Source organism: Triplophysa dalaica, chromosome 16 (genome assembly GCF_015846415.1).
Source record: "Triplophysa dalaica isolate WHDGS20190420 chromosome 16, ASM1584641v1, whole genome shotgun sequence".
Lineage (NCBI taxonomy): Eukaryota > Metazoa > Chordata > Actinopteri > Cypriniformes > Nemacheilidae > Triplophysa > Triplophysa dalaica.
Genome location: NC_079557.1, coordinates 616330 through 639037, shown reverse-complemented (window position 1 = coordinate 639037; position 22708 = coordinate 616330). Strand labels below are relative to the sequence as shown.

General features: G+C 41.8%; 1 protein-coding gene and 1 long non-coding RNA gene across 3 annotated transcripts; both read right to left on the bottom strand.

The window, feature by feature from the left end:
* Positions 1-1774: 1774 nt before the first annotated feature.
* On the bottom strand, positions 1775-6517 carry LOC130438082 (uncharacterized). Its single transcript, XR_008909266.1, has 2 exons — positions 2801-6517; positions 1775-2683 (listed from the first exon to the last, which is right to left on the bottom strand). It is a non-coding gene; the product is annotated as an uncharacterized LOC130438082 (long non-coding RNA).
* Positions 6518-12773: 6256 nt separating this feature from the next.
* On the bottom strand, positions 12774-22631 carry bod1l1 (biorientation of chromosomes in cell division 1-like 1). Of its 2 annotated transcripts, none has more exons than XM_056770029.1 (24): positions 22110-22631; positions 21893-22017; positions 21613-21818; positions 21127-21435; positions 20096-20245; positions 19856-20019; positions 18989-19085; positions 18791-18920; positions 18639-18693; positions 17205-18567; positions 17064-17125; positions 15799-16960; positions 15675-15721; positions 15536-15598; positions 15334-15433; positions 15196-15251; positions 15036-15087; positions 14624-14676; positions 14403-14466; positions 14164-14240; positions 14024-14090; positions 13672-13777; positions 13516-13590; positions 12774-13382 (listed from the first exon to the last, which is right to left on the bottom strand). In XM_056770029.1, the coding sequence occupies exons 1-24, from the start codon at positions 22224-22226 to the stop codon at positions 13283-13285; spliced, it is 4800 nt and encodes a 1599-aa protein (XP_056626007.1). In that variant the 5' UTR covers positions 22227-22631; the 3' UTR covers positions 12774-13282. The 2 variants fall into 2 exon arrangements, with proteins under 2 accessions (XP_056626007.1, XP_056626008.1); XM_056770030.1 differs by having other exon boundaries at positions 15036-15084.
* Between the last annotated feature and the right edge of the window lie 77 nt (positions 22632-22708).

Genomic DNA, 22708 nt, shown 5'->3' with positions numbered 1-22708 from the left:
TTAATATTATAAACGCTACCAGGAACAGGGCAAACGTTTACTGTTCATTTATTATGAAGGTCAATTCTAAATTATTTTAATTTTGCTATTCCGTTTATTTGGCGCTGACAAAAATGATCACATGGAAAGGGATAAATCTTAATTTATAAAAAATAATAAATGAGATTGTTAAGGCAACCTTAAATCGAGCTATAAATCGGTCCTTTACATCTTTAGAAATGCGCGAGTTCATTCTCTCTCATCACACATGGGAACATATTTAATTCCCTTCATATTGTTTTTAAAAATATGGTTTGAGTCAGATTTATCCCGTAAAACATATTTCATGTTTTACCGTCCTAACAGAAAACATAGTGATTTTATTTGAGACTTATTTCAGCAAATAACAGAAAAACACACATGCATTTGACAATATTTACATGAGTTGATCCTGTTAACTGTCATATTAAACCGGCTAAGTTGATGCCCTTCTGAAAAATAGCCCTAGTTTTACCACAGTTTAACCATAATGGTATCATATAAATGAAAGTGACAATAAATAGGCAGCAACAACTATGTTGTTATAATAATAAAATTCTAGTAATAAATTATAGTAATACAACTATGGTTGGTTTAAATTTTTTTAGAAAAATTAAAAAAAGCGAGAATACATTTATGCTGTTGTGTAGAAATGTATTTAATTCTTAGGAAACTCATGAAGGTTTGTAGGGAGTAAACATGAGGATTTGCAATGTTTTCTCATTTCTGCTAAACTTACCGAAACAACGTCATTCAAGCACGCGCGTCTCTCCCTCCATCTAGCGGCCACGCGCCTCACTCACGCGCTTTAGGAAATCTGTTCGATCAATGATATGGAAATCATACATAAATATTATAGACATAGCTTTGCCAGTGACAGATGTTCATGTTTTAAACGAGAAGGAGAAGATCGACCGGGGGCGTGCACAAGGTATGAACTGCGTGTGCACGCGGAGGAATGATTAAAGCGTGAACGCGTCAGACGCAATAAACTTCACATAAGCAGTTGGATCCAGCAGCGTCTCTGTTAATAAAAATGCGCGAGATCTGCGACACACGTGTCTAAGACAACATGCTTTAATAAAATAATCATGTACATAGCCTATATACACGAGAGTAACATGTGGTATATACATGCAGCAATCAATGCATGCACGATAGCGCGCACGTGCAAACACAGCAGGAAAGTATGAAAGTGTCTGTAGAGAAATGAGGGCTCACACAGGAATTCTGGGAAAAAACGTTTCTGATGAATAAATTGCAGTTTCTCAGCATGTCCTGTAAGATGTGAAAGAGTGAATAGCAGATGACAACATGTAGAGTCCTCTCTCTAAAACTGAAACACACTCATGGCAAATGAAAGTCATGCACAGGGATTTAAAGCTCTGTGAAGTCCAGATGTTACAGACTGTGTCCCTCATTCATCCTGACAGAGTTTCAGTCCCAATCGTCTCACAACACAAGAGGGTCAAGTTCTGTTTCCATGGCACCCACAGAGATCAGACTCACCTAGTACACACTCTAAAAAAAGGCTGGGTTAAAACAACCCAATTTGGGTTATTTTGGTAACCCAACGTTGGGTCAAATATGGACAAACCCAGCGTTGGGTTATTTTAACCCAGCCAGTTGGGTTAAATCTTTCACCCAACATGCTGGGTTGCTTCATATACATCAACTATTACATTGCTGGTTTAAAACAAACCCAAAATTTTTGAAAATAATAAAAATAAAATCACAGAATTACTGGAGGCATCAGTAAGAGTCAAAATTGAAGTTTTATTAAGGATCGAAATGCAAGACAAAAGGAATTCATAAAGACTTGCAATATTTGAATGCTCAATTAACAATAAAATGGCATATCAAACACTGTAATTTAATTAATGTTGATACATATTTAAAAAAAAACATCAATAAATTACATTAGTTTAGATTTTAACATATGCATAAAGTGGCGCAAGTAAACAGAAATAGTTAGACAACTTTCCACTTCAAAAAATCATAACTTTTTACAAAATACAGTTAAAAAAGTGGCACGAGTAAAATGCTTTATAGGACAATTCCAGCATTATGGATGTGCAAATACACTCTGAGAAAGTATTTGTTACCAATATACTGAACTATTTATTTTTATTTTACTAAACCCTTGTTGATAGAACTGCACTAATATGATAAAATATCAATATATACACAAGATTTCTATTTTAAAGAAAGGAAATAAACAAGCGTTATGGATGTGAAAAAGGGACACCGTATTCGGGAGGCAACAAACTTTGTAGAATTTCTGTGAACTAAAATGTACAAACCTGAAGCAATAATACCTTAACTTAAAGAGAGACCTCACACGGGTATTTGAACCACCACTTGTTGATAAGGTGCAGTTAGTGCAGTAAAACCTTTGGTAAAAACTTTTTTATGGTATTGGTTGACATTTGCAGGAATGTATTAGTCCTAGAACTTTCCTCTTCATATAAACTCATATAAACTTCATAAAAATGTTTTTTTAAAAAGTTTTAGTTCTTTCGGTTCCAGTACTGCTTAACCTGACATATCCACGGAGCAGTCGTACTGAAGAAGATTCTTTTCATGGGAGTTTGTAGACAACAGTGTGGCGAGCACTTTTGGAAGTGGATGTTCAGCAGGAGGGTTTCTTTATCAATTTGTTCATCTATAAAGAGAAAAAGAGACAATAGAAGAATGTAAGGAAACTGGCCTACCCAGAGCACAATGGATTATAATAAACATGTAAAGAAGCACATTAGCATTTTACCTAAATAAAGTTTACCTTTAAGCTTGGTATCAGGACATCCAAGTTCCAGTCTACTTTCTCCTGAATAGAATGATCCATTAATATTAGCTGTTATTCTGCAACCTGTCACTGTGGGAGTGGCAGAGGCTGTAAGTTCTAGGGCTCTAGTACATAAAGTGAAATACAGTCTTAAAAAAATAATATTATAAACGTTTACACAACTCTTAACTAATTCGACACACTCAGGGATACGTAGAAGAATAAAAAGAGCATCAATTGTTCGTCTCATATACCCAAAATTAATTATATCTCACGGTTAACCACTAACGTTATAAGAGCGGCTACTCCCGACGCAATGGCCGAGATAGAGCCGCTCTCAGCGGAGCCACGACCGCTGACAGCCTGATGCTCACACCTCCGACAGCGTCTTAACAAAATCTCAAAGAGGCGTTATGTTTATATATAAATCACGTATTTGAGTTCTTTACAACTACATTCTCGTCTAAAAGACTCTTAATACTACGTTCCGTCACCGAACATTAGTGGTATTTATAAAAGAAAATGAGCTGGATGTTTGCTTTTGACACGACGCTCTCGTGTCGACCTTAAACTAATATCAAGATGCGTAAGGGCTGGTTATACTCGACGCAGTCGCTAGTTCGCCTGGGTGCGCGCGCCAAATATGACGTCATCGCGGAGTTAGCGGAAGTTCGCTTTGTGTCCGCGCGAACTCATTTTGCGTGGCGGCGTGCACGACATTTTTTGTGACTCGAGCGAAAAGTTCGCGCGGCGCCGCAGTCAACATGAAAGCTTTGAAGAGATTTTGGCTGAACATGTACGCCTGTACAGACATATTTAATCATCAGTGTGTCTGTTTTATATTGTATTCAGAATAAAACAATATTTATAAACATTGCTCTTTTGAACTGTTCTTATATCTTCTCATTTTATAAAACAAAGACATCCAATAGGTTAATCTATGGCAATGTACATTTAGCAGTCCCTAACCAACAATATGTAGACATGTGTCTGCATTATGCACAGAAATGAAAGAGTGAACAAAAAGTTTTTGATGTAAAAATGTATTAAATCAACAAACAATATTTTGAAATGCATTTCCCCGTCCATCACACACATCTGCTTCACAAGAGCGAAGTATTCTACATCTCCACGTTTTGTGGCATGCAGTGGGCGAACATTCCATCTCCTTTTTCGCCATTTTTTTAATAGTCCTAAATTTATCCTAAATTTCCTTGATGATCTGAAGTAATTCCGGTAAAATTCCTAATTTTCTTCTACTTCCTGCGGATTTACAAGACGATTTCGTTTGTGCGCCCCCTGTCGTTTCAAAGAATATCTTAACGGCGAACGCGTCAAGTATAAACGTCTCGTCCGTTTGGGGAGTTGCGCGCGCGGTCAGCGGAGGCTCGTGAAGCGGAGCCAGGCTTGACTATAAACAGGCCTTCAGTTACCGAACTAAATGACTCACACAAGTCACAAATTTCAGAGGAAATGTTCACCAAAAAGGAAGTTTAAATGATTAAAAAGCTGTAAGTTAGAACAACGTGGGCATAACGTTACAGACTAGCTATCTAAAGGCTTTGGCAAAGCTGACGAAGCTAGATTGTAACGTTACTTTTCAAACCTAATGCGAACAGACAAATTTTGCATACTTCTGCATTTTTTTGATGTACAGTAATAGTTTTATACATTAAAAACTTGTAAAACATACCTTGTATTCTCCGAAGAACAGCTTTCCGAGATGAGGTGGATCAAAATGACCGCGAAGGTAAAGTTTGTCTGATGGGTCGATGAGTGGGAGGGGTTTACTCTCTCAACTGTCACTCAATTGGCCCCGATTTGTAACCCAGCGTTTGGGTTACTCAAAAAATGACCAACACTGAGAAAATGACCCAACCCTGAGAAAATACCCCCCCAACAAAATGACCCAACACTGAGAAAATACCCCCCAACAAAATGACCCAACACTGAAAAAATAACCCAACAAAATGACCCAACACTGAGAAAATAACCCAACAAAATGACCCAACACTGAGAAAATAACCCAACAAAATGACCCAACCCTGAGAAAATACCCCCCCAACAAAATGACCCAACACTGAGAAAATAACCCAACAAAATGACCCAACACTGAGAAAATAACCCAACAAAATGACCCAACACTGAGAAAATAACCCAACAAAATGACCCAACACTGAGAAAATAACCCAACAAAATGACCCAACACTGAGAAAATAACCCAACAAAATGACCCAACACTGAGAAAATAACCCAACAAAATGACCCAACACTGAGAAAATAACCCAACAAAATGACCCAACACTGAGAAAATAACCCAACAAAATGACCCAACACTGAGAAAATAACCCAACAAAATGACCCAACACTGAGAAAATAACCCAACAAAATGACCCAACACTGAGAAAATAACCCAACAAAATGACCCAACACTGAGAAAATAACCCAACAAAATGACCCAACACTGAGAAAATAACCCAACAAAATGACCCAACATTGAGAAAATAACCCAACAAAATGACCCATTATTTTTTAGAGTGCAGAGATCAGACTCACCCACACACTCTAAAAAATGCTGGGTTATTTCTGTAAACACATTTTTGGGTAAATTGTGCCGGGTCATAATTTTGGGTTGTTTGAGGTACTGTAAACACACAGTTGGGTTGCTCATGCTGGGTCAAATGGACTGTAGGCGTTTTTTCACCACCGAACAGCTGGGTTGGGTTATTTTGACCCAACCGGTTTGTTCATTTTTCCACTTCATCGAACATTCTGGATCCTCCTTGTCAGACGGCAATGCACATCACATCAAGCTGATTTTATAAGGTAAATTAATATGATAATATGATTATTTTTAATAACTTGTGGTAAGAGCACACTGATTTTACTGTTTAATGCAGTATTTGATCTGTCGCTGTGCGGAGGAAGTGTTTTATTATGTGATTGATTAACGTTAAGTAATTTAGCAGCTTAGCATGCTATTTTTTTACAAAAAAAGTCCTTAACAATCGCTTTATCCTTATGTTATATAAATGTGTGTACATGTGCATATATTTTTACTTTAAAATGTTTTTATCCTTCACGTTAAATCCTCATGGAAATCTATGAACTAGCCTTAGGTCAGAAATACATGGTATAGTTCGGTTACTGTTTGCCTACTGTATGGCTTTGTAATGTTTAGTCAGAATTAGATAATTTCATACAAAACTTAATCTAAGGGGATATTTTTTCAAGTGTCTGTGACGTGCCGGATCCAACCAACTAGCAATAATTTAAAATTTAGCATTTTCACGCTTTTTTTTCCTCAGGTAACATTACCGTTAGCTGCATTAGCTAAAAGCTAAGCCTCTTAATCTCACTAATTATAACAATAAATGACAAGAATAATGTTTTGGAAAATTAAACAGAAATTTCCTTCTGACACACGACAGCAAACGATAGAAATAACTGACTTTTATACCATTTTCCAGCTGGTAAAAATACAAGTGTTCTAATAGTTTTGGCCATCACTGTGTGATATATTTATATCCTCAGAAGTAAATGATATACAAAATGAATGTTGTGAATGAAGTAAAATACTAAAAGTGAAGTTTGAAGTTTTCTTCTAAAATTAGCATTTTTATAAGGCCTCTGTGTTTGTTCATTAAATGCACTTAACTTAAATGTTGGTTATGTTTTAAGACTAACTGTCATATAATTAACAGGTGGGGACTGTCATGGTGGAAATACTTGCAAAACGCTGAGACCAGTGATATAATCTTCACATTTTGTGCCTTGGGGACGAGGCAGCAACCTCAACCCAGACCTTCACCATTGTTTCGGGACACGCCATTGAAACTGACTTGTTGCTCAGTTGATCTGTTTCAAGTCCTTTTCTGTGCTTGATGTTAACTAAGCAGTCTCTTCCTACTTAGAAATTTCTCCAGCATGCAGTTTATCATATTGATGGACATGAGTGAAGAGGGAAGTTTTTGAGGACAACAGTTTTTTCTGGACACATGCTTTAAGTTGTCACATGTATTGTCTGTTGTTTGGAGTCTTTGTTTGGCTTAGTTTTAATGGCACACTGTTTGGACTGATTCTCATGTGCCAATAATATATTTTTGAGTGTTCTAATGCTGCAATGTTGGTATATAGAATAGGAATCTACAGTGCCTAATTCACCCAGTTTTGTGTTTTTAAAGAAACTGATCTACAAAAACTTGTTTTTATGTGTCTGTAGGTGTTGGATGAAATGTATGATAATTGCACCCATTCAATAAATGTAAAGAAATAAATTTAATAAAAATGCATATTTACAATTGCATTTGTTTTGTGTAATTGTATTACATATAAAATATAATAATTTTACATTCCCTTGAGATTATATATTTTTATTGGTAAATATAAAAGTAGCAAGGCAATGAGACAACATATAACCCAATGTTTAGGTTATGTTAACCCAGAAACACAGTGGGTCAATCAAACAACCCAGCATTTTGGGTCAAATGGTTCAACCCAGCACTTAGGTCAAAATAACCCAGCGCGTGTTCTGTCCCATAGTTACCCAGCAGCTGGGTTAAGGTTGGGTTATTTTCTAACCCAGCAATTCTTAGTGTGCAGAGATCAGACTCATCTACAGTACAGAGGTCAGACTCACAAACACTACAGAGATCAGACTCACTTACAGAGATCAGACTGATCTACACTATAGAGATCATTCTCACATAAAGTACAGAGATCACAATCACCCACAGAGATCAGACTCACATACAGTACAGAGGTCAGACTCACATACACTACAGAGATCAGTCTCACATACAGTACAGAGATCAGTCTCACATACACTACAGAGATCAGTCTCACATACAGTACAGAGATCAGTCTCACATACACTACAGAGATCAGTCTCACATACAGTACAGAGATCAGACTCACATACAGTACAGAGATCACAATGACATAAAGTACAGAGATCACAATCACCCACAGAGATCAGACTCACATACAGTACAGAGGTCAGACTCACATACACTACAGAGATCAGTCTCACATACAGTACAGAGATCAGTCTCACATACACTACAGAGATCAGTCTCACATACAGTACAGAGATCAGTCTCACATACACTACAGAGATCAGTCTCACATACAGTACAGAGATCAGTCTCACATACACTACAGAGATCAGTCTCACATACAGTACAGAGATCAGTCTCACATACACTACAGAGATCAGTCTCACATACAGTACAGAGATCAGACTCACATACAGTACAGAGATCACAATGACATAAAGTACAGAGATCACAATCACCCACAGAGATCAGACTCGACAGTACAGAGGTCAGTCTCACATACAGTCCAGAGATCAGTCTCACATACAGTACAGAGATCAGTCTCACATACAGTACAGAGATCAGTCTCACATACAGTACAGAGATCAGTCTCACATACAGTACAGAGATCAGTCTCACATACAGTACAGAGATCAGTCTCACATACAGTACAGAGATCAGTCTCACATACAGTACAGAGATCAGTCTCACATACAGTACAGAGATCAGTCTCACATACAGTACAGAGATCAGTCTCACATACAGTCCAGAGATCAGTCTCACATACAGTACAGAGATCAGTCTCACATACAGTACAGAGATCAGACTCGACAGTACAGAGGTCAGACTCACATACAGTACAGAGATCAGTCTCACATACAGTACAGAGATCAGTCTCACATACACTACAGAGATCAGTCTCACATACAGTACAGAGATCAGTCTCACATACACTACAGAGATCAGACTCGACAGTACAGAGGTCAGACTCACATACAGTCCAGAGATCAGTCTCACATACAGTACAGAGATCAGTCTCACATACAGTACAGAGATCAGTCTCACATACAGTACAGAGATCAGACTCACATACAGTACAGAGATCACAATCACCCACAGAGATCAGACTCGACAGTACAGAGGTCAGTCTCACATACAGTACAGAGATCAGTCTCACATACAGTACAGAGATCAGTCTCACATACAGTACAGAGGTCAGTCTCACATAGATCAGTCTCACATACAGTACAGAGGTCAGTCTCACATACAGTACAGAGATCAGACTCACATACAGTACAGAGGTCAGTCTCACATACACTACAGAGATCAGTCTCACATACAGTACAGAGATCAGTCTCACATACAGTACAGAGATCAGACTCACATACAGTACAGAGGTCAGTCTCACATACAGTACAGAGGTCAGTCTCACATACAGTACAGAGATCAGACTCACATACAGTACAGAGGTCAGTCTCACATACAGTACAGAGATCAGTCTCACATACAGTACAGAGGTCAGTCTCACATAGATCAGTCTCACATACAGTACAGAGGTCAGTCTCACATACAGTACAGAGATCAGTCTCACATACAGTACAGAGGTCAGTCTCACATAGATCAGTCTCACATACAGTACAGAGGTCAGTCTCACATACAGTACAGAGATCAGTCTCACATACAGTACAGAGGTCAGTCTCACATACAGTACAGAGGTCAGTCTCACATACAGTACAGAGATCAGTCTCACATACAGTACAGAGATCAGTCTCACATACAGTACAGAGGTCAGTCTCACATAGATCAGTCTCACATACAGTACAGAGGTCAGTCTCACATACAGTACAGAGGTCAGTCTCACATACAGTACAGAGGTCAGTCTCACATACAGTACAGAGGTCAGTCTCACATACAGTACAGAGGTCAGTCTCACATACAGTACAGAGGTCAGTCTCACATACAGTACAGAGGTCAGTCTCACATACAGTACAGAGGTCAGTCTCACATACAGTACAGAGATCAGTCTCACATACAGTACAGAGGTCAGTCTCACATAGATCAGTCTCACATACAGTACAGAGATCAGTCTCACATACAGTACAGAGGTCAGACTCACATACAGTACAGAGATCAGTCTCACATACAGTACAGAGATCAGTCTCACATACAGTACAGAGGTCAGTCTCACATAGATCAGTCTCACATACAGTACAGAGATCAGTCTCACATACAGTACAGAGGTCAGTCTCACATAGATCAGTCTCACATACAGTACAGAGATCAGTCTCACATACAGTACAGAGGTCAGTCTCACATACAGTACAGAGGTCAGTCTCACATAGATCAGTCTCACATACAGTACAGAGATCAGTCTCACATACAGTACAGAGATCAGTCTCACATACAGTACAGAGGTCAGTCTCACATAGATCAGTCTCACATACAGTACAGAGATCAGTCTCACATACAGTACAGAGGTCAGTCTCACATACAGTACAGAGGTCAGTCTCACATACAGTACAGAGATCAGTCTCACATACAGTACAGAGGTCAGTCTCACATACAGTACAGAGGTCAGTCTCACATAGATCAGTCTCACATACAGTACAGAGATCAGTCTCACATACAGTACAGAGGTCAGTCTCACATAGATCAGTCTCACATACAGTACAGAGATCAGTCTCACATACAGTACAGAGGTCAGTCTCACATACAGTACAGAGGTCAGTCTCACATAGATCAGTCTCACATACAGTACAGAGGTCAGTCTCACATAGATCAGTCTCACATACAGTACAGAGATCAGTCTCACATACAGTACAGAGGTCAGTCTCACATACAGTACAGAGGTCAGTCTCACATAGATCAGTCTCACATACAGTACAGAGATCAGTCTCACATACAGTACAGAGATCAGTCTCACATACAGTACAGAGGTCAGTCTCACATAGATCAGTCTCACATACAGTACAGAGATCAGTCTCACATACAGTACAGAGGTCAGTCTCACATACAGTACAGAGGTCAGTCTCACATACAGTACAGAGATCAGTCTCACATACAGTACAGAGATCAGTCTCACATACAGTACAGAGGTCAGTCTCACATAGATCAGTCTCACATACAGTACAGAGGTCAGTCTCACATACAGTACAGAGATCAGTCTCACATACAGTACAGAGGTCAGTCTCACATAGATCAGTCTCACATACAGTACAGAGGTCAGTCTCACATACAGTACAGAGATCAGACTAACATACAGACATCATACTCTACAGTATAGACATCAGACTAAACTACATATTAGAAATCAGACTCACCCACAGAGATCAAACTGAACTACACAACAGAGATTTACAAATTCAACTGAACAACTGACAACTTAAACTGAAAACAGTATCACAAGCTACTTTGTTTTTAATGATTGTATGTAAACTAATTCTAAACAATGTTTTATTCCTGGTAAAAAACAATACAAAATATAGAAAGCTTAAAGCCACAGACTGAAAAACAGACAAGAGCAGTGGAACAATCATCTCTCTGAATCAAAAACAGACTGTCATGATAACAAGATGCTTGATCTTGACAGGAGACAGTGTGGGAGTCATATGGAGACATTCTCCTTTCATAAAGCAACAATATATCGCCACCCTGTGGACAAGACGCGCACACGCACGCACGCGCACGCACGCACGCACACACAGAGAGGACCAGTGAGTGTTGATTGAGAAATGACTTGTATATGAAGTGAACAGCTGAATGGATGAGTTCATTCATTCATCTATCGATATCTTTAACATTGGCCGAGTAAGGCATGTCAACATCAGATTTAATGTATACGAAGCATCACATCACAGTTACTTCTGTACACAGTGTCTTCTATAAGTGCACATTAGAAACACAGAATCAGATTAATCTTAAACAATGTAAACCATAAATCCTTGCATCACAAAATGTGATAATGAAAATATATGAAAGTGTGTTATATAAGCTTACTTCTTAGAGCAACAAGGAAAGTTAACAGATGATCTTTCATAACGTCTTGTATGTTTTTATTTATTTATTATTTAATTTTCCACAAAATGGTTCATAAAGTAGAGTATATATAAATACATTCTATCTACATGATTCTACAGACATTTTGTATATATTTTTGTTTTCCAGTAGGCTGTGTAGATAAACTACCGGAATTGGCCAAATTTCTCTATCAATGTATTTTATCATTACTGTATATATACATATGGAAAGATCATAGGACAGAGGTTCCCCGAAACCCGAACCTTCCGAGCTCTATCGGGAAAGCACGGAGAGACGCGACTGCATAATGCCGGAGGACTTCTTCATTGGCCGCGTGCAGCCGCGCATCCTCATCCTCAGGTCGCGCGCAGTGCAGTTTAGCTGCGCACAAAAGCTTCACATCTGCAGAGCAGTCAAACATGAAGCAGCACCGCTTATATCTACATCCTCCTGAGAAACAAGATCATTTAAGTCTGTTTGTCTCTCAGACTGTCATTTCAGAATAAGCGCCAGTCTCTCTCTCCCGATGAGTGCGCGTGACTGCGTGTAAATAAATGCTTCTTTATATATTTCTGAACTTGGACGGTTGTTTAAAGCTGTTGACAGTTATAAAAGAGTCATATGACACGGCCAAAATGAATATTATGGTTTGTTTTACATGTAAGTCAATGTGTAAACAGGATTTAAGGTTGAAACTCGCAGTATTTTCCACACACTGTGCATGTTTGAATCTCCTCTCTGGATGTTTAACAAAGCTCATTGCTCTGAAAAGCGAGGTGTGCTGTGATTGGCCAGTTAACCAGTGCGTAGTGATTGAGGAAATGTGACGCCTCTGACCATTTTCGTAACATCAGGTACACCACCTTACATGAGGACACATTTGGGCGGTCTTAGTCACATCAGACCTCCATCTGACGTATATTTGTGGGGGTGTGGCTACAATAGGTGTTTCATTCGCTTTTACATAGAATGCATCTTTTGCTCAATTTAACGTGTCTAATACATACAAGAGCCACTTATGACACACCAAACACAGAAAAATTCGGATTCAAGCCATATGACCCCTTTAAAGATGTAAAGCGATATTAAATCACATCTGTATTATAAACTGCCAATAAAAACAACAGAACATGTGATGGATTTAAAACTTTTACTGGAAACTATAGCAGTGTCTTCGGGTATGTGATAGATTCTATTTAATTTTTTTTAATTAGGTTATATTTTGGAAAAATTCCCAAAGCACAGAAACATTTTTTAATGGCCTTAATGAAAAAAAAACAAGAATCAGCTTCAGGATCAATTTTTGAATTTATAGTAAAAGGTTAAAATATAAAAAAAAAAATTATTTCTCATGACATTCACAGAATGAGCATCTCACACACATACACACACGCACGCACGCACGCACGCACGCACACACCTGACAGCGCAGCACTACTGTATAAAACTATCTGCCTGTTCTGATCTTACAAACAACACTGTCATAACACAACACTTTGTGTCTTTAATGAACTAACATCAGCATTGAAAGGTCTTGTATGTACACACACAGACTCTCAGAACATCAGAACTTCAGCTGCTCCCTGACGTCACATGTCCTCTGACCTTAACAACACCAGTTAGTGTGAATTTGATATGACTGGACTCATCGCTTTACTTTTTTTGAAGGCGGATCCTCAGATTTTTGTCCTCCACGAGTACGAGAAACTGGTGGACTCGTCTCCCGCTTTCGTCCCCTCACTGACCTGAGAGAGACAACAATCCTCTGTTTAATTACAGCACCAAAGAAAATAAGACGAGAGGGATAGAGAACGAGAGAGATAGAGAGAGAGAAAATGAGATAGAGAGTGAGAGAGACACAGAGAGAGAGAGTCAGACCGTGTGCTCGGAGAGATCTCTTCTTTCCCGGTGAGTTTACTCAGAGCTCGAGTGGACGGTTTGCTCGGTTTATTTCTGAAAGAGGAAGAGGACATGAAGCTGTTGATTTCACTGATGGACGTGTGTTTGGAGCTCGTGTCAGGAAGGAAACGTTACCTCTCTGCCTCCAGACGAGACGCCGCACGAGTCTTTGTCCTCGATGTCGTCTCCTCTTCATCGTCCTCTTTCTCACCTGCATCTCCTCTCTCAGCTGCTCCAGGATCTGTGAATGATAACACTGTAAATAAACCACCAGACAAACATCTAGACAACAAAACACAAAACAATCAACACGTCTGAAATAAAACACAATTGTGATGATCTATTTTTTTCTTCTGGTTAGAAGGATATTGAGACACAGGTTTGTCATGTAACCACTCGTTGGGATTCAAACAACAACACAAACGTGTTCAGTGCGACCTCATACATTATCTCACATCACATTTCATTATCAAATGTCTCGTCATACCGGAGTCGTCTGTAGGGCAGGAGGTTTTGCTGGCTCGTCCTCGTCGGGGGGGCTTCCTCTGAGCTTCCTGAACACACACACACATGAGACTCATTCAGTCACATGATTTCAGCTTCAGCCACATACAGTAGTGTACTCACAGACACATCTTCCTCATCTTTCCTCTCTTCCTCTTCATCACTCACTTTCATCACTTCCTGATCTTCAGATGTACTTCCTGTAGACACACAAACACTCATCAAATGAACATTTACTACAGCACACGTGTGTGTGTTTATTTGGGGTAACTTTAGAACCAAATATAATGGTGTTCTGCTCTGCCTAAAAACTACACACTCATTAACTCTGTATGTGTGTGTGTGTTTGTGTGTGTACTCACCTCCATCTCGTCTCTGTTTGGCAGATTTTTTTGGCTCTTCCTCAATCTCATCTGCTGCAAAGTCCTGGAGATACAGTGAGCAAAAAACTATCAAACACACAATAAAGACACACACACACACACACACACACACACACACAATAAAGACACACACACACACACACACAATAAAGACACACACACACACACACACACACACACACAGAGTCAGACAGACTCACTGTAGCAGAAGCTGAGATCTCGTCTGATCTCCTGCGTTTCATTACAGGCTTCACTGGAGAGAAACAGATGCATTGATTTAAACACACAATGAGTAAAAAACTGACTGATCACTGCTTCAGAGGTTTATTGCTTTTATAAAAAAGTTTTTCCATATGTGTAGCAAGACAAAGAAACACAGACACAAGAACAGTTGCACACTGATACTCAGAGTATTTAATGCAGTCAGCGAATCAGATATTTGAACGTGACTCAACCAATCAGAATCAAGGACCTGAACTGACCCTTTTATAAGGAAGAGATTTGACTGGAGCTGTTTGCTGAGTAAGAGGGTAATTCAATCAAATAATGAAGCTGAGGGTGTTCTCTGGGAAACATGTGTGCGTGTCATGCAGGTGTGATGTGATTGGTCACCTGCAGACGAGTCTTTGATCTGTGCTGCGGAGCGTCTACTCCTGCGACCCTGCTGTACACAAATCAGCATCAATAACACACACACACACACACACACTCTGCCTTTTTCAAATAAACATCATTCAGTCAAGTGTGTGCTTGAACTATCATTTGGACACACCTCCTGTGGCTCCTCCTCTCCTACAGACTCCGCCTCTTTTGGCTGTGAAGAGGACGCTGTGGGGATGAACAGTTGAAGCATCAGTGCACATGTGAGTTGTGATCAGTGCACATGTATGAGTGAGAGAGAGACGCTCACGTGTGTCTCGCTGCGGTGCGTCAGACAGTCGGGAGGATCTTCCTCTGCGTGGAGTTCTGCTCACTCCTGAATCTTCATCTTCTTCATCTTCATCAGTACACTGACAGACACATCACACACATCAACATGCTGACATTCAGAGAGAGAGAGAGAGAGAGAGAGAGAGAGAGAGAGAGAGAGAGAGAGAGAGAGGGATGTGTACCTCTTTGTTTGTCTTCTGAGCAGATGATCCTTCCCTGCATGCGGCTGCGCTGTCTGTCTGCTCCTGGTTAGAGAGAGAGAGTTTTAATTAACTGCAGCGAATTACAGAAGAGTTCTGCTTCTGGAATCGGATTGGTTACCTTCTCTGAGACGTCTGACATCAGCCTGTCCTGTTCATCTGAGCTGTCTGCATCACACACAGATACACAGGTTACACTCGAAACACACACTCATCACAAACCATACACACATGTAGTTACATACCCGAAATGCCCGTCTGCGCAGGTTCAACTGCGTCTGCAGTGACGGTCTGTGAGGAATCTGTGACGGTCTGCGCAGATTCAACTGCGTCTGCAGTGATGGTCTGTGAGGAGTCAGTGACGGGCTGCGCAGGTTCAACTGCGTCTGCAGTGACGGTCTGTGAGGAATCAGTGATGGTCTGCGCAGGTTCAACTGCGTCTGCAGTGACGGTCTGTGAGGAATCAGTGACGGTCTGCGCAGGTTCAACTGCGTCTGCAGTGATGGTCTGTGAGGAATCAGTGACGGTCTGCGCAGGTTCAACTGCGTCTGCAGTGACGGTCTGTGAGGAATCAGTGGCGGTCTGCGCAGGTTCAACTGCGTCTGCAGTGACGGTCTGCGCAGGTTCAACTGCGTCTGCAGTGACGGTCTGTGAGGAATCAGTGACAGTATGTGCAGGTTCACCTGCGACTACAGTGATTGTATGTGAGGATTCAGTTGTGTCTGCAGTGACGATCTGCGTAGGTTCATCTACGTCTGCAGTGATGGTCTGTGACGGTTCAGCTGCGTCGGCAGAGACTGTCTGCACAGGTTCACCTGCGTCTGCAATAGTGGTCTTTGAGGTCTCAGCTGCGTCTGCAGGGGCGGTCTGTGAAGTTTCAGCTGAGTCTGCAGCGGCATTCTGTGAGGGTTCAGCTGCGTCTGCACTGGCGGTCTGTGAGGGTTCAGCTGCGTCTGCAGTGATAGTCTGCACTTGTTCAGTTGAGTCGGTTGCTGCTGTGATAGGGGACTGAGCCGGTTCTGTTATCTCTTCAGTGAGGGCCTGTACAGGCTCTGTTGTGTCTGCAAGCAGGGACAGTGCAGGCTTTGTCATATCTTCAGTAGGCGTCTGCGCAGGCTCAGCTGTGTCTGCAGTCTGTTCAGTTCGTTTTTTAGTAAGCGTCTGCACAGGTTCAGTTATCATATCAGTTAGAATCTGTGCAGGCTTGACTGGGTCTGTAGTTAATGAAGGTTGATGTTCTGTTTTGTCTTCAGCGAGTGTCTGCACAGGCTCTGTTTCATCTGCAGTCAATGATTTTGCAGGCTTGTCTGCGTCTGTCGTGTTGGTCTGCGCAGACTCAACTGTGTCTGCAGGGAGAATCTGTGCATTTCTCTCATCGTCTGTTTCTCGTCTTTCCTCATCATCAGCCTGAAAGAACACACACATGACTCCAAAGCGTAACAGACAACAGCAGAAATCACTGTCTATATGTTACTCAAAGGGTGTAGAGGAAGTGATGTCATAAACTCACCTGTGATGTCACCTCTTTTGTTCTGAAATGCTCTATGGGCTCCCCAGCGGAGGCAGATGAAGCTTAAGGATGAATTCAGATGTTATGACATTACAGATATGCAGTGTGTGTTGTGTATGCGCGCGTGTGTATGTGTAGTACCTGTGTCATGCTGTTGTTCATCCTGCTCTAGAACGACGGGGCCGCTGGCAGACACACACATCTCCTTCTCTTTCTCAGGTTTGCAGAATCCTGACTCACGGCCCAGAGGCGGAGTTTCACCCCCAGACGCCAGGTCAGAGGTCAAATCCATAGCAACCATGACGTCTGTTGGGCGCGCAGTGTCAGGATCCATTGAGAGCAGCGTGAGCGCCGCTTCCTTCATCTTCAGATCAGCCTCAGTTTCCTGCTCTTTGATGTCACTCGCCGCTGTCATCAGACTCAAGAGGGCGTCGGCCTCTCCTGATACGGAGCGCGGCTCCTCAGCGTCTGACTCAGGTGTGACATCACTCAGAGCGGCGTACGGGTCATCGGCGCTGGAGACGGTGGAGGGTTCTGTTCCGTCAGCTGGTGTGGGGCTGTCTGAACTCTGTTTGCTCTCAGAATCTTTCCTCACCTTCTTCTTCGCAGTCTTCGTCTCTTTGGTCTTCTGAGGCTCTTCTGTACTTTTCTTTTCCACTCTGCTCTTGGTGTCCTTCTTGTCAGGTTTCTGGGATTTCAGGTCCTCTCTGGATTTGGATCGGTGTTTCTCTGACAGGGACTTGACCTTCGGCCCCACTTCTGCCTTCCGCGTCTCGCCGTCTGTCTCTGAGCCGGATTTCTGCAGATTTTTCTCTCGTTCTCCCGTCAAGGAGTCTTTTCTGTCCGCCCTCACCTTGAGCTTGTCTGCAGGTTTGACCTCTGATTGACTCTTTGACCTCTTCAGTGGGTCTCTGGGTTGCTTGTCTTTCCTCCGGCTGACCTCTGACCCCGCCTCCACCTCTGATCTTTCCTCAGATGAGCCTGTGGAATCCAGATGGCGGAGCGGCTTCGACTCACTCTTGCCGCTGGTCTTCTCTGCCTTTGCTTTCTCTTTATCTTTGAGCACGTCCGTCTTCGCTTTCTTCAGATTGCCCTCGTCTGCGGCGTCAGAGACAGACGTCTTGTGTTCTCTGGAGGACACCGATGTCTTTCTGTCAGCCTTGACCTTCGCACTCTTCTTCTCGTCTTTCTCATCTGGAGTCGTAGTCTCTGCACCCCTCCTGCTCTCCGTCTTCAGTTTGTGTTTGAGACGATCATCAGAGACGCGCTCTCTCTCCTTGCGTTCTTTTTCTTTGCCGTGTGCGTCTTTCCAAAGGTTGCGCTCAGATTTGCTGGCCGTTCTCTGACGCTGACCTTGTACTGTGCCAAGCTCCAGGTCCAGGATGAAGGAGTGGACGCGGTTTTTATCTGCCACTTTCTCTTCGCTGGTACTGTCTGTTTTCTTTATGCGCTGCTCTTCCAGATCAGACGTCCGTCTTGAGGACTTCAGACACGCCGTCTTCCCCTGACGGACACACACAGTCATTCACTAAAGATTCACACACTCATAGACATGCAGACGAAAAGAGAACTTACATCTTTGTTGCCTGAATCTCCATCGGAATCATTTTTCTTTCTTTCTTCATCTTTTCTAAAAAGAAACAGAATGTCAGAATCATCAGGATGGACGTGAGAGCTTCAGAACATCTCCCCTTTCATTCATTGATGATGACATGAACAACACAAACCTGAAATCTCTCTTTCTCAGTCTGCTGAGAGCCACTTTCTTCTCCAGAACTTTCTGTTCTTTTCGAGCTTCTTTGGCCCGCGGCCGCTGAGGGGTCTGATCAGCGGAGACAGATGCTTGTTTCCTCCGATCTACAGAGAGGAGATCAGATCACAAACTCACACACACAGAGAGAGAGAGATGTGAGGTGATGTGTTACCCTGCTCTTCTGTCTGAGCTGCTCTGTGTCTGCGTTTCTCCTCCAGACGTTCTCGGTTCTGTTGGCGTTTTAACAGTCTCTCTTCTTTCTCTCTGGCCTGCGGAGAGATGGCAAACAGTGCTGTTGAGGGATGTAGCGATTCACTCAGCTCACGATGAGATTCATTCAAATTTTATTTTTACAAAATTAGTGGAGACAAACTAGAAATGAACAAATGCCCTTATATTATTTCTCAAAGGCTGCACATTTCTTTGTAAAATAAAAATATATTTTATGTTGAATAACAAAACTAAACTGCAATTTTAAAACAAATTTCAAATCAAACCAAAAAATGTATGATACAGAAATCTCTTTAAAATGAACAAACTAAGACTTTTTACATTTAAGAAATATCAGCATATCTGCGTCTTCCAAGTTTGCAAACACAGCGGTCCGTGCTCTTCAAAATGTGTCTTGCGATTCAAATAACATCTCACTAAACCTCCTCTATTATGACAAAATTATAATCACGATTATTTAGGGCAATGTTGAGATCATGATCATTTACTCACTGACTTTTGAAACAACATAGAAAATATAATGAAAACTTGTCTTTTAAACCGAATTCAACTGAAAAATGAATTAATGAAATAGCAAACCGCTGTGAAAGAAACGGTGGGCTGCGGATTTATACCACAAGAAAAGAGAGGATTCTTGGAATAATAATTTTACCACCATTGATTTGTTTTTGTAATTGTTGAAAGCCAAAGTTGACGATTACGATTAATTTTTCGATTAATTGCACCGCCCTATGTTACAGCCTAGTGCTGTGACGTCTGGAAACTGACTGTCTGCATAAAGCAGAGTTACTATTGACACTCTTCTCACCACCGAGCGCCGGCGCTGCTCCACAGTGACCTCATCATCAGAGTCGCTATAGTAACGGGAGTACAGGAAGGGTTTGTGTATGTAGCCCTGCCTCACACCGCGGGGTTTCTTCTCTCTGCTGCCTTCAGAGTCTTCACCGCCGGGCGTCTTCTGTCCTCCCTCACCTGCACACACACACACACGTGAAAGCGTGACACACACGGGCAGTGACTGATCATGTGCTGTGAGTCACTCTCTCACCCTCTGAGCTGAGCTCTCCCTCCTCTGTGGACTCTGACAGCGGCGAATCATCATCACTTTCGCCCTCAAAAGAAGACAGATCGCTGGTGTGAACAGAACTCACTGTGATGTCACTGAGACCGTCCAGATCTGAATCCTCCAGAGAGTATTCTAAACAAACAAACACACACACAAGACTCAGGACTTTTATTATGAAAGCAGCATAAAGCATTAGTGGATTTTGGGTCAAGGATCGGATGTAAATGCTCATCATAGTATAATATAATATAACAGTTTAGAGAATATTATATAGACGTTGTGAAAATACCCTGAACATATCCAACACATCAACAGATTATTAAACATTATACCATGGTCTATTTGAAAACTGGATTCTGATTGGCTTGAAGGTGTGCATTAAACCCTTTATTACATGCCTCATTTGAATGCTTGAGTCTGATTGGCCAGTCGCGACATTGCAAGGGTTGTTCTTTTCAAGTAGCAACCGCTCAAAACTAATAACATCCTGTAACCCGGATGCTGCAAATCATTTTGAGGGGCAGTTTAATATTACACAAACTAACTAAATATGTCTTTTAATAACATATATGAGATTATATTAACACACAATTAAACCAAATTTGCCTGTTCATGAGGTTGCTTCACGTCCTGATCACACTGTTGGGATTATTTCTGTCATTACCACCGGCTGCCTGGACATTATATCTTATTTATAAAACAGTTATTATTTATCTTCTAGTCTATGTTATGTATACAGTGTGCATGCATTAGGCCTTTTAAAAAAATGACAATAGTCTGTGTATAACAAATAACTATGACATAAAGATACAATCAGAAACGGCTCTCTAGAGGTCAGATTATAAATGTGTTTTGATGGCGATCATGAGGAAGTATTTAGACTGGATGACAAGCGTGATCTGTTTCACAATGTATGACGTCATACTCGCTACACTCAAATAACACGTAACAGAGCATCATTCTGGCCTTAAACATTAATAAACATGACAGACAGACGGACAGGTGATAGATACCCTCTCTCAGTCTTTCTCTGGTCTTCTGTTTCACACTGGAGGGTTTCTGGGAGTCAGTTTCTCTGCTCTCCTCTTTGATCTTCACTGATGATTTACTGCCGATCTCTTTCCCTGCGTCTCCCTGCTCCTCCTGCTTCACCTCCTCAGTCTCCATCTCCTCCTCTTTCTCCTCAGGCACCTCCTCCTTCACAGCAGTGTGCTCCTCCTCCTCCTCAGGGAGACTGATGTCCATCTCCTCCTCTTTCTGCTCCAGTGTGGGGTCACAGCTGCTGGTGTCGGGGTTCTGAACGTCAGTGGAGGAGCTTCCAGCTGGAGCACAACACACACACACACACCAATCAATAAAAACACACAGTCAATGATAAAAAACAAATACTATAATACAGCTAATATACAATGACATCATATATCTTCAAGTAAAAATGAGAATATTTTAGCGGTGCATTTAGAGTTTGCTGTTCATCGGCAGCGATGTGAAGATCTCACCAGCATCAGTGATGTCCTCTGGAGTCGGCTGGTTGTCTGTGGGGGGAGGAGGAGCCGCAGGTGGGGGCTCGTCCTCTTCCACGCTGCTGTTGGGAGACAGAAACCTTCGGACGACTCGCTCCACCTGCGGACGAAATGTGTGATGGACCTTTGGGTCAACAACTTGTGCCACGATTCTGTCCACTCCCTGCTCCAACATCCCCGACCTGTCACAGACAGAAAGAGTGAGAGACAGACAGACAGACAACAGACGGACATGCAGAGGGACAGACAGACGTACTGCAGGACCAGCTGTCTGATGCTGTTTCTCAGCTGGTTCTTGTTCAGTTGTGGACTCCATGTGTGGTTTGACAAATGATTAGACACGAAGTTGTCCACTCGCTGTCGTAAGTGTAAATACGCCGGCTGAAGAAACACAACACAACATTTAAACCGTATGATAAAAGCGTCTATGCACAGCATATGTTGATTTGTTTACATGCGAGTGTGCGCGAGACCTTCGTGTCTACATCAGCCATACAGTCTCGACGGAACTGGTCGAATAATCCCTCCGTCTTCAGGTGATTCACGATCATCGACACGAGCTGCGGGTCACCGGGGTGCAGCGACGACATCCCGAACGAACTGAACCGAACCCGTCACGGAGAACCGCTCAGAGCTGCGCGCGCTGCACACTGAACAACCGGAAGTCTTTACTTCACACCGGAAACCGACGAGAGACAAAAGCCATGAAGTTAGAGCAGCGGCCTCTAGCGGCAGACGCCTGACCTGCAGTGATATGTGGACGACTGTGCGGGTTTTTTTTTTTGTTGATGCATTTTTCCCAAACCGGAACGTTTTTCTTTTTATTCAGTCGCCGTGCAATAGAGACAAATCCTACTAGTGCTACACTGTTTATCTTCAGAGACTGAAAAGGTTTATATTTATGTCCCCGTGTATCCCAAATACTAAACGTTATCTCAGCACCACTAAATATTAATACATTTCGGACAAAACAGACCATCGGTGAAATCAGATTGTAGCACCACATTATTTCCGTGGATTGTGATGACGTAAATATTCAGGATAAATCTGCAGCTGGAGCAGGAAGGAAGTA